The 17,605-nt window shown below is 32.1% G+C and overlaps 1 protein-coding gene across 1 annotated transcript in view; it reads left to right on the top strand.

Annotated features, from left to right (window-relative positions):
* Positions 1-16,576, top strand: part of LOC111713688 (transient receptor potential cation channel protein painless) — a 40,539-nt gene extending 23,963 nt beyond the window's left edge. Inside the window, exons 5-31 of the mRNA XM_023488624.1 lie at positions 89-216; positions 694-807; positions 929-998; positions 1,068-1,170; positions 2,389-2,560; positions 2,631-2,807; positions 3,183-3,347; positions 3,683-3,814; positions 4,936-5,010; positions 5,450-5,520; positions 5,584-5,646; positions 6,465-6,641; positions 7,942-8,034; positions 8,401-8,507; positions 8,724-8,772; positions 9,251-9,295; positions 9,465-9,496; positions 9,844-9,994; positions 10,212-10,329; positions 10,647-10,785; positions 11,034-11,169; positions 11,839-11,956; positions 12,697-12,745; positions 15,132-15,184; positions 15,455-15,534; positions 15,806-15,869; positions 16,196-16,576. Coding sequence (XP_023344392.1) covers positions 89-216; positions 694-807; positions 929-998; positions 1,068-1,170; positions 2,389-2,560; positions 2,631-2,807; positions 3,183-3,347; positions 3,683-3,814; positions 4,936-5,010; positions 5,450-5,520; positions 5,584-5,646; positions 6,465-6,641; positions 7,942-8,034; positions 8,401-8,507; positions 8,724-8,772; positions 9,251-9,295; positions 9,465-9,496; positions 9,844-9,994; positions 10,212-10,329; positions 10,647-10,785; positions 11,034-11,169; positions 11,839-11,956; positions 12,697-12,745; positions 15,132-15,184; positions 15,455-15,534; positions 15,806-15,869; positions 16,196-16,279 — 2,765 coding nt within the window. The 3' untranslated portion in view covers positions 16,280-16,576. The remainder of the gene's footprint in view (positions 1-88; positions 217-693; positions 808-928; positions 999-1,067; positions 1,171-2,388; positions 2,561-2,630; positions 2,808-3,182; positions 3,348-3,682; positions 3,815-4,935; positions 5,011-5,449; positions 5,521-5,583; positions 5,647-6,464; positions 6,642-7,941; positions 8,035-8,400; positions 8,508-8,723; positions 8,773-9,250; positions 9,296-9,464; positions 9,497-9,843; positions 9,995-10,211; positions 10,330-10,646; positions 10,786-11,033; positions 11,170-11,838; positions 11,957-12,696; positions 12,746-15,131; positions 15,185-15,454; positions 15,535-15,805; positions 15,870-16,195) is intronic.
* The last annotated feature ends 1,029 nt before the right edge of the window (positions 16,577-17,605 follow it).

Raw genomic sequence — 17,605 nt, 5'->3', positions numbered from 1 at the left:
AATAACTCTACATATTCAAAACTTATAGATTTTTAAATGTATAAAATACTATATATATATTCCTTTTTCTATATTTTATTTATTCCAGGTGATGAAAAGAACAAAGCTGATATAAACTGTACACTTCAACCTTCAAGTTTAACTCCTCTTCATCTTGCTGCAGAGCGGGGCAAGCTGACCTGCCTCAACCTTCTCCTAGAACATCCAGACATACAGGTAATTTTATTCAAGTATACTCCTAGAGGATCCAGGTATACATGTGTACTCCTAGAGAAACCAGGTATACAAGTATACTCCTAGAGGAACTAGGTATACAAGTATACTCCTAGAGGAACCAGGAATACAAGTATACTCCTAGAGGACCAGGTTTACAAGTATATACTCCTAGAGAAACTAAGGATACAAGTATACTCCTTGAGGAACCAGGTATACAAGTATACTCCTAGAGAAACCAAGGATACAAGTATACTCCTAGAGGAACCAGGTATACAGGTATACTTATAGAGGAACCAGGTATACAAGTATACTCCTTGAGGAACCAGGTATACAGGTATACTCATAGAGGAACCAGGTATATAAGTATACTCCTTGAGGAACCAGGTATACAGGTATACTCTGAGAGGAACTAGGTGTACAAGTATACTCCTAGAGGAACCAGGTATACAAGTATATTTACTCCTGTATTGTTTCTAGATTGATCCCCGAGATGGTTCAGGAGGAAGAACTCCATTGTTCCTGGCTGCAAGAGGGAAACATGTTGAGTGTGTTAGGAAGCTTGTTGAGCAAGGTGCTAGCCTGGATATCAAGGTATTTAGAGAAAAATCAGGATAATTCGAGGATAATTGATTTAAAACAAACAGACAGAATCTAATAAAAGCTCTAAATTTCTCTATATCAAAAGCAAACAAATCGTTTTATGTTTTATTAGTGTGGAAGAACAACTCCTCGAACAGTTATTCAAGAGAATCTCCCCTATCTGGATTTATCAAAAATTAAAGGTTTTTATTTTTATTTTCATCTTTTACCATTATTTTTTTTAAATACATATGTACTGTTTCTGTTTCTAGTCAAAGAGAGACCAGTGGCCAACACAGTTGAAACCTTGTTTCAATATATTGAGAGGAAGGATTTCCTTCGGTTCAGATATACACTCACAAAGGTTTCTCTCAGGTATACGCTATATACTCTACAAGGTTCAGGTTCAGATATACACTCACAAAGGTTTCTCTCAGGTATACACTATATACTCTACACTAAGGTTTAGGTTCAGATATACACTCTCAAAGGTTTCTCTCAGGTATACACTATATACTCTACAAGGTTCAGGTTCAGATATAGACTCACAAAGGTTTCTCTCAGATTACACTATATACTCTACAAGGTTAAGGTTCAGATATACACTCACAAAGGTTTCTCTCAGGTATACACTATATACTCTACAAGGCTCAGGTTCAGATATACACTAACAAAGGTTTCTCTCAGGTATACACTATATACTCTACAGGGTTCAGGTTCAGATATACGCTTACAAAGGTTTCTCTCTCTCAGGTATACACTATATACTCTACAAGGTTCAGGTTCATATATACACTCACAACGGTTTCTCTCAGGTATACACTATATACTCTACAGCGTTCAGGTTCAGATATACACTCACAAAGGTTTCTCTGAGGTATACACTATATACTCTACACTAAGGTTTAGGTTCAGATATACACATACAAAGGTTTCTCTCAGGTATACACTTTATACTCTACACTAAGGTTCAGGTTCAAATAGACACTTACAAAGGTTTCTCTCAGGTATACACTTTATACTCTACACTAAGGTTCAGGTTCAGATATACACTCACATAGGTTTCTCTCAGGTATACACTATATACTCTACAAGGCTCAGGTTCAGATATACACTAACAAAGGTTTCTCTCAGGTATACACTATATACTCTAGGTTCAGATATACGCTTACAAAGGTTTCTCTCTCTCAGGTATACACTATATACTCTACAAGGTTCAGGTTCAGATATACACTCACATAGGTTTCTCTCAGGTATCCTCTGCAGGGTTCAGGTTCAGATAGACACTTACAAAGGTTTCTCTCAGGTATCTTCTGCAGGGTTCAGGTTCAGATATACGTTTACAAAGGTTTCTCTCAGGTTAACACTTTATACTCTACACTGAAATTGATTTCTTTATTTCTATTTAAATGAAAACATAAAAGATTATGAAATGAACCCCGTTCTTCCTACGTCAAACTTTTGACTTTTTTTCGATAAATATTAATTTAAAAAAACCTACTTTACTTTTTTAACAATAAGAGGTTTTTTACCTTTTTGATTAATTACCAACACAAATCTTCTTTGACCCTATTTCTAAGAAATTGTGTTTAGGGATGTGAGTGAGAAAAGTGTCCGAGGTTACACTTGTCTACAGAAAGCAGTTTTAGCAAACCTTCCAACATTTGTTACTCAGCTCCTGAACCACGGAGTAAACCCAAACCTTTACTCCGTGGAGAACCCAGTCCGACCCGTCCTCCTAGCCTCGTACCGAGGTCACTATCAGGTTAAAATTAAATCCATATTCGAATCAAAAAATGTTTAACAGAAAAATTTTATTAATTTAAATTTTTAAGGTTTTGAGTGTATTTGTCGAGGAACTTGAAACAGCTCTGAGCCTGGGAAAGGTTTCTAAGGTTTCTCCGAACTTTGCTGTTTGGAGCCGGGATACACAGGAGACTTGTCTTCATATGATTCTCAAGAAAAGTCACAGCAAGGCTCTTCTGGGACTTGGTTCTGATTCTGAACTCAAGGTTGGGTCTCTACGGTTGTAAAAAAAATANCCCCCCCCCCCCATTTAAAGAGTGGAATGCCCTATTAACAAGGGTGCCCTTTTTTTAGACTTCTATCTGAGTAACAAGAAAGAAGATATTGTCATTTTTTAACCAAAAAAGTGTTGAATTCCTTAAATTTCCTCCATGTCTCAGAAGCATAAATGCGCTGGTATTTTAAAGAGAAATCTCGATGATGGATTATAAATTAAGTCACACAAACAAGGATATCTTGTTAATCCTTGATCAGACAAATGTTTAAATGGTACCGTTGGCAATCAGACATGCCACTCTAAAAATTGATAATTATATTTTGTGAAAATTCTTTTCCAAATATTTTAACATTAAACTACTCAGGGGTTGGATGAGGATTACAGGAAATGTTTAAACATCCTGCTGAGCAGTGAGCAGGTTAGATCTCAGCTAGGACGGGTTATCAACAAGAGAGATATTCTCAGCTATACTCCTCTTCACTACGCAGCACAGATGTGGTCTCAAGCTGATATAACTAAACTTTTGAAGGTAGGTCTCATGTCAAATAATGCCATTTCAGTCTATTTCTTTTCTTATTTTTAAATTTTGCTAGATTCTGTCAAAATTCAAAAAGTTTCAATCAAAAATAAAAGAATTGAGTCTTTGCCACAAACTCAAATTTTCTAATACTTACATCTTTGTAACATGATGGTGTAAATCTTTGATATTTCAAACTCTGATTACTTGTTCTAACAGAATCTAAAATTTGAAATATCATAAAGTCTACGACGTTGGGTTGCAAAGATATAGGGATCAGAAAATCAGAGTTTGCGACAAATACTCAATTCCTTTAGCAATTTAGTATAATTTTGATATATATGTAGTTGGGTGCCAATATTGGAGTCAGAAATTCCCGCGGAGAAATACCTCTGAGTCGAATCCTTCCTGAAACCCTAGAGGAGTTTCTCAACCATTGCTCCAACCACGAGAACCATCCTTTACATCAAGATTTTAAGGTAAATCTTCAATTATTATATTTTCCCAACAATTTTTCATAAAATTCGGTTTCGTGGATTGTTTCTTTCAATTTGATTGTTTTATTACATACTAGAAATTCAAGGCGCTTCGCGCCCTTCTTTCTAGGCTTTTAGGGCGCTTCTCGCCCATCTTCTATTTAAATTGTGTACATGTTCTTTTTGTTTAAATTTTAAAACAAAGAAGAACAAAATTTTGCGGATTTTTAAAAAAAAAATTCGCGGATTTTCAAGAATTTAAATTTTTTTACGAAATTAAAAACCTTTAAAACACATTTTTTAAAAATTTTTATCATTCATAAACCTTCCCTGTGGTCACGTGATTCCCACAAAAAATTTGGGCCCGATCGGTTCAGCCGTTTTGACGTTTATTGGATACAAATAAACAGACAGACAAGCCAAATTTATATATAGATTATTTGTTCGTGTCTAAAATCCGAACAAAACTAAAATTTTGAATATTTTGTCCAAACACCGATAATCCCGGTTTTTTACTCACCCTGTAGTTTCAAAAAAGCATTTTTTCTAATTCATTGATTAAAATGTTAACTTTTTATTGATTCATATCTGTGAAAATGTTTTTACGAAAAGAGAAAAGCTTTTTCAACTATCTATATAAGAAAGCTCTTCGCTCATATATATACATATATATATATAATGAGTTGGTTGAGCTCTCTGGTCCCTATTTCATTACCCAATCATCAGGATTTGATGGAGCAGTGGTTAGCGTGTTTGATTCATAATCTAAGGATTCATGGTTCAAGCCCCGTCAACTGCAAAATCAAAAATCTGATGATTAGAGCCATACTGATGAGCCCTAATAGGACGAAACACTGTGTCTATGGATATATATGTATATAGCAATAGCTGGCTAAACCGAATTGGCTGAATTTTTTAAGACCCAATTGGTACCCTGCACTGGGCTTTAAAAAATCGAAATTTTATTTATCTAAAATCGATTTTTTTAAAAGTGTTTCTAAACTTCAACGGGCAAAAAAATAATTTGTATTAAAATAAAATTTGTATTAAAAATTTAATTTACCTTGATAAAAACGTGAGGTAGCATTTCAATAATTACCAGCTCAGTTTTGTTTTTTGTTAAGGTTGAGTTTAACTACAGTTGGTTAGCTCCACCAGTAGATGATTACCAGAGTGAAGAATGGGATCAACATAGACAGGAACCCGGAGCAAACCATAGTTATCTTGCTTAAAGGGACTGTAGACGTAATTTAACTGACCCTCCGTTAAAAAAAATGTGTGGCATGTCCGATTCAGAACTGTACTCTTAAATCCTTTATCTGAGAATATTGAATAAGAATGAGGAAGATATTGATTTCTATCTAAAAAGTGTTTAATTCTGCCAATTTTCTTCATTGTTTATGAAGCGTAAATGCACAAGTCACTGAGAACTGCAAATGAAAATAATCCAGTTTAAATCTGAAAAATAAGGCACTGTTGGAAATCTATAAATACAGGGTCCCTGGAAAATATGTCAACAATCCCTTTATTATAATTAAAATAAAACAATAAGTTACAGATTACAGTTACACTGTAGAGCAAACATGAAGATATTTCCTAGTTTCTGTTCTACTGTAAGATAGGTTTGCTTGGTTCCAGGATGAACTAGAGAGAGCAGGATTACCAGAGACTGAGAGTTTATGGTGTATGTCTCAATCCAAATCTCACAGGTACAGAACCAAAAACCCTAATAGTTTAGTAAATGTGGAATTTTTCTAAATTTTTTTTTTTAGGCATCTTCTTCGTCATCCGACTGTTACAAGTTTTCTTTGGTTAAAGTGGCAGAGGGTTAGAAGGTTAGTGTACAAGCTGATTTTTAGAAGTCGTTTTTTTTCATTTGTGCTTAAATTAAAATTCGTAATATTGAATAAGAAAATATCTCAATTTCTAACTTACTGTCTGACATTTGATAATTTCCGAATCACCAATGGCTACACCCAGAAAAAATATTACAGGTCTCTATCAAACAGGTCATACAGTGCCAAAAACACGGCATTTTTCAGTATTTTTCTCCCTAAAATAATTCTTTTTTATAATTTAAATTATGGTTTCTGACCAGTTGTAATAACTTTGAAGGACCCTAGAGATATATGAGAAGATCTGTAGAATAGATTCCAGCTTTGAAAATATTAAATTCGTCCTTCATGTGATGTAAAAAGGTCAAATTGTCCAAATATTTTAGTTTGGAGGTTGTTTTAGAGCCTCCTTAAGCAGAGAAAAATTGATAATACTGGAGATAAATAATGTATTTATCAAAAGTCATTTAATAACAAGTTAATAAATATTAGAATTATCTTTTTGTTGTACCTTGTTTTGTTTTGGAAAACAAATTTTAAAAATCTACTTTTAGAAATCCCCTTGTACAGGGTGTCCCAATAAACATGGGATTCAGTGACGAATTCGATATCGTCTTTTTAAATAATTCTTTATTTTAGTATAGTGATACCTACTGAGAAAGCTGTAATCTGTAAGAGTTTCGTCTGCTATGTTCACATTTTGTTTGTTTATGTTTTGACTGCATATGGTTGTACTTAGTAAAACAAGAAAATTATAGTATACAAACAGAGTAAACTTGTCCGTATTCACTTTTTATCTTGCTTAATATTCTTTTCAGGTTTTTCAGCCGGAATATTCGGATATACTTGCTGTTTGTGACCTGCCTTACTTGGTATATATTCACGCGGTTCGGAGGGATTAAACTAAACTCCTCCGAGCCTAGTTTAGATACTGGAGCCCTGGATCCTCCAGCAGTATCATCTTCGAACTCAACACAGTTCTGTAAACATCCCAGGTACAGATTCAGATAGGAATAGACAAGAAATAGATTCAGATAGGAATAGACAAGAAATAGATTCAGATAGGAATAGAAAAGAAATAGATTTAGATAGGAATAGACAAGAAATAGATTCAGATAGGAGTAGACAAGAAATAGATTCAGCTAGAAATAGACAAGAAATAGATTCAGATATGAATAGACAAGAAATAGATTCAGATAGGAATAGTCAAGAAATAGATTTAGATAGGAAAAGACAAGAAATAGATTCAGATAGGAAAAGACAAGAAATAGATTCAGATAGGAAAAGACAAGAAATAGATTCAGATAGGAAAAGACAAGAAATAGATTCAGATAGGAAAAGACAAGAAATAGATTCAGATAGGAATAGACAAGAAATAGATTTAGATAGGAATAGAAAAGAAATAGATTTAGATAGGAATAGACAAGAAATAGATTCAGATAGGAGTAGACAAGAAATAGATACAGATGGTAATAGAAAATAAATAGATTCAGATAGGAATAGACAAGAAATACATTCAGATAGGAAAAGACAAGACTGCCAACTCTTGAATGACAGGTGTTCTAAAGTGGGAAATGGCTCAAATTTGGTTGTGTTGCTGGGTACTTGACAATTTGAAAGTAAAAATGAGAAAATTTTCGTAAAACGGAAGTCTGGTCTGGAAAACCAGGACACAAACTCCAATCCACTACTGGAGTCTCTGGCTATCCCTGCAACTTGTGATTTGATTTGATTTGAATAGACAAGAAATAGATTTAGATAGGAAAAGAAGAGAGATAGATTCAGATAGGAATAAACAAGAAATAGATTTAGATAGGAAAAGAAGAGAAATAGATTCAGATAGGAACAAGTAATAAAAAATAGATAGCAATAGACAAGAAATAGATTCAGATAGTTCTTCTCAAATACTTTATTAAACAAAACAAAAGGAATCGTATACATTTATAAAATTATAATTATTAAGTGGCTTTAGATTCAGATAGCAATAGACAAAAAAATAGATTCAGAAATTTATTAGACAAGAAATAGCTATGCAGATAGTAATAGACAAGAAATAGATTCAGAAATTTATTGGATAAGAAATAGATTCAGATTAAGTCGTCTTTGTAAGTATTTTTCTAAGAAACGTGACTGAGGATTTTATAATTTGTAAAACTGCTAAATCATTAAAAATGTGTCTTTAACAGTGAGTTAAAAAAATGTTAGTTAAAAATTACAAATTTAAAGCTTTATTTTCAACTAAATCTTATTCAAAGACGGCTTTCATTGCTTTTTAAACTGAATGTAAATTCGCAGGTTTGATAGCGGAGCCCAGCTTGGTTTCTGGATGGTTTTATTCGTTATTGAATCCATTTTCCTTCTCATCTACGCGATTAGAGATCTATTCAGGTTCGAGAGAGAAACTGATTAAGCGACTCAAACTCTTATTTTCAAATCCATATATCTTTGCAACCTAAAGTGTTTTTAAGTAAGAGAGTAATTTTTTATTTATGAAATATAACAAAAACATACAAAATTATTTAAACACCTCCGAAAATAGAGGTTGTGGGAATATTTCCCCAATTCTTAAAAAAAATAAAAAAATTAAAGAAAACTCTCAAACTTTAAATATTCTAACTGAACTCATGGTTTGAAATATGAATGGTTTACGACATCAGGTCGCAATTATATGAGGTTTGAAAATAAGAGTTTAATCAGTGTCTTTTTTATAAACTGAGAATTCAATTTATAAAACTTATCTAACAATATCTTCAGAGAGTGTGGATGTAAGTCCGGGACGGATTTTATGATTGCTTTTCTCTCCAGTTGGTTCGAGATGTTTCTGGCAGCCCTGATCATACTTATCTTTATTACTGGAGAAGGTATTTTCTATTCTACCACGTGTTTCAACAAGAATATATATTTCTAGAATTGAAAACCATATTTTTAAACATTTACTGCAAAACAGGGATTGATTAAAACTATTTTCTGATGATTTTTGTTTTGTTTGATTTGATAAAGCAAACTAAACTTTACAAAATCATGTTAAAAAATGTTTTTAATTCATAAGATTTTTATTCAATTTGATGATTGTTCAGGTGGGCTGTGGTGGGTTATAACTCTTCTCTTTGTTACGCTGACATTAAGGGAGTCCTTTCCTCTATCTCAATAGTATAATTACTAATAAATGTATTTGACGTTAAATACAATTTTTTTTATTTATTAAGTTATTAACAGCAAGTTCTCTGCTTTGTATTTTTGTTTGTAAATTGCAAAAAGTATAATTTTAATTCAAAATTTAAAAAGGTATGAAACTCATTACTTTCCGTAAGTTTTAGTGTTCTAATTCTTAAATCCTGATATCGATTTAATTAGGTTATCTAGTTTTGCTATCTGAAATAGTCAATATCAAAATTATTAAAAGTTTACACAATCAGGTTTCAAAGATACAGGGAGTAAAAAATCCTAAGCTGTGCTGAATAATCTATTCTATTACTGGAATATCCCCATTTTACAAAACAGAGTGATTTGAAAATATGAAAATATGAAAATATGAAAATATATAAAATATGAAAATATGAAAATATGAAAATATGAAAATATAAAACAAAGGAAACCACTTTAGGGAAATATTTCAAATGACGGCAAGTCTTAAACGCTATTTCTTCAGGTAATTTAAAATATTTTTTTCTAAATAATTTCTGATTAATTGTCTTCAAAAGTTTTTCGTTCAATAAATTCTTTTCGTGCAATGCGTGTTCAGGATTCAGTTCGTGGAATGTAATACTTTTTATTATTTTTACACACATCAGCTGATTTTTTAATACTTTTGTTTTCAGTTTAGAGAATCTCTTGGAAATTGCCATGTTAGGTAGGTTTTCCTTTTTCCCTTTTCTAGATTCTTTTTCAAATAGTGCTTTATGTCTACCAATTCTTTTCTTCATAAATGTATTTACATGGTTTATATATCTGATAATAGATCCATCTCTTTTATACCTTTCCTAAATATTTTTAAAACCTGACGTCTTATACCTTTAATATTACAATCTATTAATTCTATAAGTTTTTTATATCAAAGGTTTACACCATCAGGTTGAAAAGATATAGGAATTATAAAATTGGAATTTCTTGCAAGTTTTCCGTTTCTTAGTTCCGACTAATTTTGATCAAATAATTGTTAGATCGTGACGAAAGCATTCACCCCATTTTGTTTTGAAGGTTTGCTTGGAGTTCTCCTGTTTGCTCCGGATACCCTCGACCCTACGGAGGACGGAGATTGTGTAGTTCTCCGACATATTGCGGCAGTTTGTATCCTTCTATCCTGGACGGAGATGATTATCCTGGTTGCAAAACATCCCAGACTCTCCAGGTATAGGCCTACTGCTTGACTTACAGTAATCAATTTATTTATTTAATTTGGGGTTAAATTGAATAATATTTATAAGGGTTATTCTGAATATCTTTTTTTGTTTATCAGATATAGGTACAACGTGTATATCTCAATATTTATACAACATGTATATCTCAATATTTAGATACATGTATATCTCAATATTTAGATACAACGTTTATATCTCAATATTTAGATACAACGTGTATATCTCAATGTTCTACAAAGTGCTTCAAACCTTCTTCCTGTTCCTTGTCTGGTATTCATTCTTCATTATAGCATTCGCCCTTGGGTTCTACATCATGCTTCATAAGGTTAATATTTTTACGACGCATTATCAAGAATATTAAACTTTTACGAAGAAACTGACTACTACACTCTAATTTATATTTCTCTTGCATCTTTGTAACCTAATTTTTGAAGACGAACCATAATATCTGTCAGGTCTAAAAGGTTTACAACTTTACTAGGTTTATTCCATCAGGTTGCAAAGATATAAGGATTACAAAACTAGAGTTTGAGATGCGCAATCAGTTCGTTTCGGAGCGCGCATGCAACAATTGCCGTATTTACATTTATTTTTAAAACAAGAAGATTTGAGATGTTTTGATCTAATGGTGTTTTTTTTCAGGATATTCCAAACTTTACTCCGGACTCTGATCATTATGTTTACTTTGACAGTCCTTGGACTAGTCTAGTAAAGACGAGCACAATGTTTGTTGGAGAACTAGAGTTCTCAGATATACCGATAGATACAGAGAGCAATCTTGGTGAGAACCCATACCTTATTCATAACCTTGAGTAAAAGGCAAAAGGCCTCTAATTATGATTTCAACTGCCTTTACATTTGCAACCTGGTGGTGTAAACTTTTTAGATTTCAAACTTTTTGATTTAGCAGATTTTATACATTTGAAATATCAAAGGTTAACGACATCACGTTTAAAAGCTATAAAGATTAATAAAATTCAAAATATGAAGCAAGAAATCATTGATTTGCTTAAAGGTATTATTTTCTAGCATGGCTGTCCTTTACCTTCCTCCTGGTCTTCGTGTTCTTCATCGTTGTGATCTTGATGAACTTGTTGAACGGTCTAGCGGTCTCCGACACAGGGATCATCATGGAGAAGGCGGAGATAGTTTCATATACTGCCAGGAACAAACATTTTATCAGAATACTTATGGTTTAATTATGGTTAGTTTAGGGTTAGTACATGGTGTGTTTGTGGCCAATTTATGTTTGGTTTATGGTTGGTATATGGTTGGTTTATGGTTGGTTTATGTTTGGTTTATTTTTGGTTAATGTTTGGTTTATGTTTAGTTTATGTTTATTCCACATCTTAAGAAGAGAGCTTGATGATATACTGTAATGAGCACATTTTGAAAATGTCAAGGTGATAGTTAAGAGATCTTTCAAAGTTTCCAAGCTTTTTAGAAATGTTTTCAAAAGATGCAGGAAGAAGTTTATGTTTGGTTTATGGTTGGTTTATGTTTGGTTTATGTTTGGTTTATGTTTTGTTTATGTTTGGTTTATGTTTGGTTTATGTTTGGTTTATGTTTGGTTTATGTTTAGTTTATGTTTGGTTTATGTTTAGTTTATGTTTGGTTAATGTTTGGATTATGGTTGGTTTATGTTTGGTTTATGTTTGGTTTATGTTTGGTTTATGTTTGGTTTATGTTTTGTTTAAGATTGGTTTATGTTTGGTTTATGTTTGGTTTATGTTTGGTTTATGTTTGGTTTATGGTTGGTTTATGTTTGGTTTATGTTTGGTTTATGTTTGGTTTATGTTTGGTTTATGTTTGGTTTATGTTTGGTATTGAGCAGGGTTGAGACTATATCCTATATGGAGAGTGTACTACTGGGAGATCCATTTCTCTTCTTATCTCACTGGCCAAGGGTCTCATGTCTAGCTCGGCTACCTAGTCTAGCACTTTGTAATCAGGTACGTATCAAAGATACAAATATTGAACAATTCTTATACACTGTACACTGCACAGGGACAAAAAAATATAAAAGAAGAAATTTATGATTAATAGGTAAAATTGAGGTCAAAAGGCCACAGCATTCTGGGAAATGGACCGAATCTGCGAGCAAATAGTCACAGTTTAATTTATCGAAGGTTTTCACCATCAGCTTGCTTTGGACATTTTTGCATATAATAGCAGTCAAAAGACTTAAAACTAAAAACACTTATCGCCATTTTTATTTGGGTTTATACGTTTTAATAAACACATATCTTTCATGTACTGTAGTGAAATAACAATAAAGGAATTGAGTTTTCCCCACAAACTTTGAATTTGTAAATCTATTACTTCTGTTATATCAAACAATAAAAGTTTGAAATATCAAAGGTTTACTTCATTTGGTTTTAGAAATATACGTATTAGAAAATTGGGATTCATTTGGTTTTAGAAATATAGGTTTTAGAAAATTGGGATTCGTGGCAAAGACTAATCTATGTACATAGAACATTTACATTTATTAAAAAATAAAAAATGTCACGTTGATCTCAACTTTTATAAACTAAAGGAATAGTTCATATTAGTTTCTTTATTGAATAGCATATTAAAACATCATGGAGTTTATTTCAAAACAGTCCGGGCATACAGTAAGATTCGCGTGTTTTTTAAATTGAATTCTTTTTATTTTTATTAACTTTTTCAACATTGTTAATATTTCTAGGTTTACTCTGCTTGTCCTGGAGCTCGAAAAGTTGGACACTGTTTAACAGGTTAGATTAATATCAAGAATATTTAATGTTAAATAATTGAATATTAGACAAGTTGGACANTATATATATCTAGGTATCCTACTGGTATCCTACTATTCTACAGTCTATAATTCCTATATCTCTGCAACCTATGAAGTAAACCTTTGATATTTGTGGAAAGATATAAGGATTAGAAAAGAGTTTGTGGCAAAAACTCAATTCCTTATTGTCGAAATTGAAAAATTGAAGATCTTTTGTTAATCTGGGTGGATTGTTCGTATATTTTTGAGATTAAACTTAGATCCTTAATTTAAAAGTTTAATCTGTAAATATCGAGTTCATTCGACGTGGCTTAGCGCTATCCCATCCAAATGCTGATTTAGATATAACTGAGCCCCCGAGCTCAGCTATATGTAGTCTAGCCTATGTCAAAATCAGTCAACTTTTGGTACAGATAAGAGTGGTCGCTCATGTGGTGCCCAAGGACAGGTTTGTTAAACAAAATATTTTTATTTTTTATTTTTGACGAGCTTAAGGGTACCTGCTCGGGGCTTTAAGTTTAAAAAACGGCCGTTTTTTGCGATTTTTACAATTTTTTAAAGCCTGAGCAGGGACCTTAGACAACAAGCAATCTTCAATTTTTTCTTCCTCTGTTATCTACATGATGTATACTAACATATAAAAAACCATTCTTCTTGATATCTAAACCCTATTATTAAAAATAAAATATTAAAAATGTAGATTTTCTAAAAAAACACGAAAAATTTGTATTTTCTTCTTGACTGCATCAAATTCAGAACCCAATTCTTCATCTTGGGTGTAGGCACCATGTTAATGAACGTCATGTAGTTCATTCTTGGAAGAATTATCCTGGAAGTAAGACCACTGGTCCTGATATAGATACTGGCCTAAAACCTTAACTTAACAAACTTGTTATACACCCTGGCTCCTTTCTATCTAAGGCAAAATCAGAAGCTCTGCAATTTTCCAAAAATATTATCAACTTCAATGTGATGAACCAGGTACATTTACTTATATCATCTCAGAAATTTATTTTAATCCACTTAACAATTAACATTCAATTTAACAGCAAATCATCATAAAAATTGTTGATCAGGAAGGGAAATGGAAGCGTAGGGACTATAAAGAACTTGCAGAGCTAGTAGTAATGGTCTTGTAAGTGGATATTAGGTTCAAGCTACATATACCTGGAGCCCTTCACAATGCCCGGTTTCTGGCTAAGGCCATACACTTCTTGAAGATATTTCTACTGATTGAACNTTAAGCTCGACAAAAATAAAAAATAAAAATATTTTGTTTAACAAACCTGTCCTTGGGCACCACATGAGCGACCACTCTTATCTGTACCAAAAGTTGACTGATTTTGACATAGACTAATATGTACTTAGCCGAAACTTTTGAATTCAAATCTGGATAAGAACCAATCCTTAAAGGCCTTTGTGGGTTTACACTCTGACTACACTCACAAATTTTTCAGAATGCTTCTTGTATCAACCCAGAGGGTGAACCATTTTATTTAGAACATCGCTTAAGCTTTCACAACTGAACTTTATATCCAGTGGAAAACTTTTAAAATTAGACTTAACTCCTTACATCGGGAAGAGTTGTCCGTTCTGTTTATCCGTCAAAGAAAAAGACAGCTGGGTAATCAGGATTTAAGACATGAGACGTTTTATCCTCAGGANGTCTACTACTATGTTTAATATTAATGATATATATATCTAGGTAGCCTACTGGTATCCTACTATTCTACAGTCTACTACTATGTTTAGTAGTAATAATATATATATCTAGGTGTTAATGGTATCCTACTATTCTACAGTCTACTACTATGTTTAATTGTAATAATATATATATCTAGGTATCCTACTGGTATCCTACTATTCTACAGTCTACTACTATGTTTAATAGTAATAATATTGTTGTCGGATAGGAACAAGATTCTCAAGTTGAACATATAAACAACAGTATAACCCTCAAATCGAAACCGATAATGAAGAATTCTCTTTATTTCCTGAAAAAATTATATAAATAATAACATATAAAACTGTTACAATGAATGTTTATAATAAAAAAATTCTTACGATCTATTTTCTGATATCAAAGGGTTAAGTCGTTGGACAGTACTAAGACGTTTTTAAACTTCTGAAATAAATGACAATTAATTATTAACGAAAGTCACTAATTCTTTATATGAAAATATTCTTTGTTTAACTTTTGAAAAATGGATGGATTCACAATGCTTTAGGTTATTTACACTCCGATAGGGAGAACAAAGAAACCGGAGGTTAAAATTATTTGGTTTGGATTTTAGTGAGAGGGGGGTCTAAGTTAAAGACGACTTTACACGGATCATAGTTAATGGTTGATAAATATATATATCTAGGTGCTACTGGTATCCTACTGTTCTACAGCCTACTACCAGAGAAGAAAGCATCTGTAAGTATACAGATTTATCGAAATCTTTCAATGTTGTGGGTTAAATTTAGGGGCGTACTCAGGAATGTGTCCTGTTCATAGCTACTGTTAATTAATAAAGTTTAATTGACATCCCCATATTACTAAATTATTTGAACTGTAGCTACGGTTGTCGACCATTTTTCCTCTCCCATTAAACTATAATTAGATTATTCAAAACTAATGGAGAACATTGGAATTCATAAACATTTTTTAGTTAATAAAATCTAATTATGTATAAATAATTTCCAGTTTCCAATGGAAGATAAGGAAGGATGTGGAGGATGTAGAGTAGTTCAAGATATTCCTCAAGATATTCTCCAGGCTGCCAGGTTCAGTTTATATATCTATGGAGAAAATATGAAGGAAAAAACCCAGAAAATGCAGGGATTTCATGTCAATTTGTTTGCTTTCTTGTCTTGTTGAAGGACATCCCATGGATATGTTTCGGCAGCAGGAGCGCAGACCTCTATTTCATCGAATGCAGGGTTGTCTGTTAATAATAAAAAGAATAATAATGAATAAATGAAAAATGAGGGATAGATAAGAAAAGGTGGAAGGACAAAAAATATCTTTCATTTATATTATTTTTATTTTATTCAGGGATCTAGCATTGAAGAAAGAAACGGAGAAGGAAGAGGAGGCTGATCAGAAAATCAACTCCAAGGACCGTCTCCAGAAATAGCAATTTAAGATTTTATCTGAGGAGGGGGGGGGAATATTGAATACTAGCCTCAAACTCTAATTTTTCTAATATCTTATATCTTTGCAACCTTATATTACAGATCATTGATATTTCAAACTATGAATTTAGCTAGATGAAAAATAAAAGTATGAAATATCATATTTTTACATGCATTTGATTGCAGAGATATAGGGATTAGTAATTTTAAGCTTTTGGTGAGTTATCAGTTTCTTTTAAATAAAAAATCAGAAACTTTTTAAATCAAATTTTCTTTGCAAGCTGTATTGTTGAGACGATGGTATGATTAGATCTTGAAGATGCTTGAGATTCAGCAGGAGCAAATACAGTCATTACAAGCTCAGCTTCAAACAGTTATCAACAAAACCTGTTAATTTGGATCAGTGATAAAAACTAGTACCTTTATCACGTAACTGCACTTTCTCGTTACACAGTTAAATAATGAGATATCAGACACGATTGGAAGTAATTCAGTCTATCCTTTTCCTTACATTTTTGATTCCATGAAATTGATTTTTTTTATTTATTACATAATTTACGGACTAAAAAAGACGCAGTAGACCAAATCCAACTTTTAGTTTGTTAAATATCAAAAGAGTTTCAAGTCGTAATAAAGGGGTTGTAAAGGAAAAATGAAAGGGGGTATAGGCTGAAACCTGAGAATCTCAGGGGTTGAACGATACCTATAAGACATCTATCTGATGTTCCTGTCTCGAGAAATTAATATAAAACTGTGTCAAATTTATACGAAAATTCATATGTATGCAATTTTGTATAAAAGTTGTAGTATTAAACAGATAATATTCAACAAATACGCAACCAATACCAATCTGAAAACGACGATATCCCAGGTTTGCTCCTATTATAATTTATATTCAAGTTTTAACAGTTTTATTTGTCCGACAAAATAATTAATAATAGTGATAATAAAGTCTATATCTTACAGTTAAATAAGTGCAATTTTGTGTTCTTTATTTTCTGTTTTACACTTTTTTTATTTGATTTTGGAAAACATGTCAACTATTGGGTGAAAATGTTTTCTTCCTCGTTAAATTTGACACTTGTGACGTCATGTATAATTGGTCTATTTCTCTGTTGCCACCTATTGTACTTGATGGAAAGTACATAACAGAGCAGTTTAACCCGAACACCTGTTATCCTATTTTATTATTATTATTTGTTACATGTTGATTATTGAACTAATAAAATATAATAAAACTGATTTAGGTCAACAAAAACTCTCTTATAATAACGATTCGTTGCAATTTTATTGTAGATAAAAAACTTTACGTTTATATTCCTCCATTAATGTTTCCTAACTCCTCTACCCTTTTTGAGAACAAAAGTCAATTCCTTTAAAGGGAATCTTAATGGATTTCCATTTAACAGCAGTGTCAATTAAACATTTGTTTCACCAGAAATGATGAAGATGTCATTGTTTTTTTATCTAAAAATTGATAATTATCAAGTGCTGTTTCTTTTAAATAGTGACTTGCAAATTTTTGCAGCAGAAGCAAGGGTGTAAATTTACAGAATTTATCAATCTTTATGGAAGAGAAATACCGATACTAGATGAGTATTACACTGAGTTAAATCTTTTAGGGTACTGTTGTGAATCGCGCATTTAACTCTTTAAATGGAGGGTGCTTGTAAGGTACTGTAAAGGAAAAATGAAAGGGATTATAGACTAAATTCTTAGC

This window comes from Eurytemora carolleeae, unplaced genomic scaffold (assembly GCF_000591075.1).
Source record: "Eurytemora carolleeae unplaced genomic scaffold, Eaff_2.0 scaffold1464, whole genome shotgun sequence".
Classification (NCBI taxonomy): Eukaryota; Metazoa; Arthropoda; class Copepoda; order Calanoida; family Temoridae; genus Eurytemora; species Eurytemora carolleeae.
Note: the sequence above shows the minus strand (reverse complement) of the source record. Positions and strands in the feature narration are given on the sequence as shown.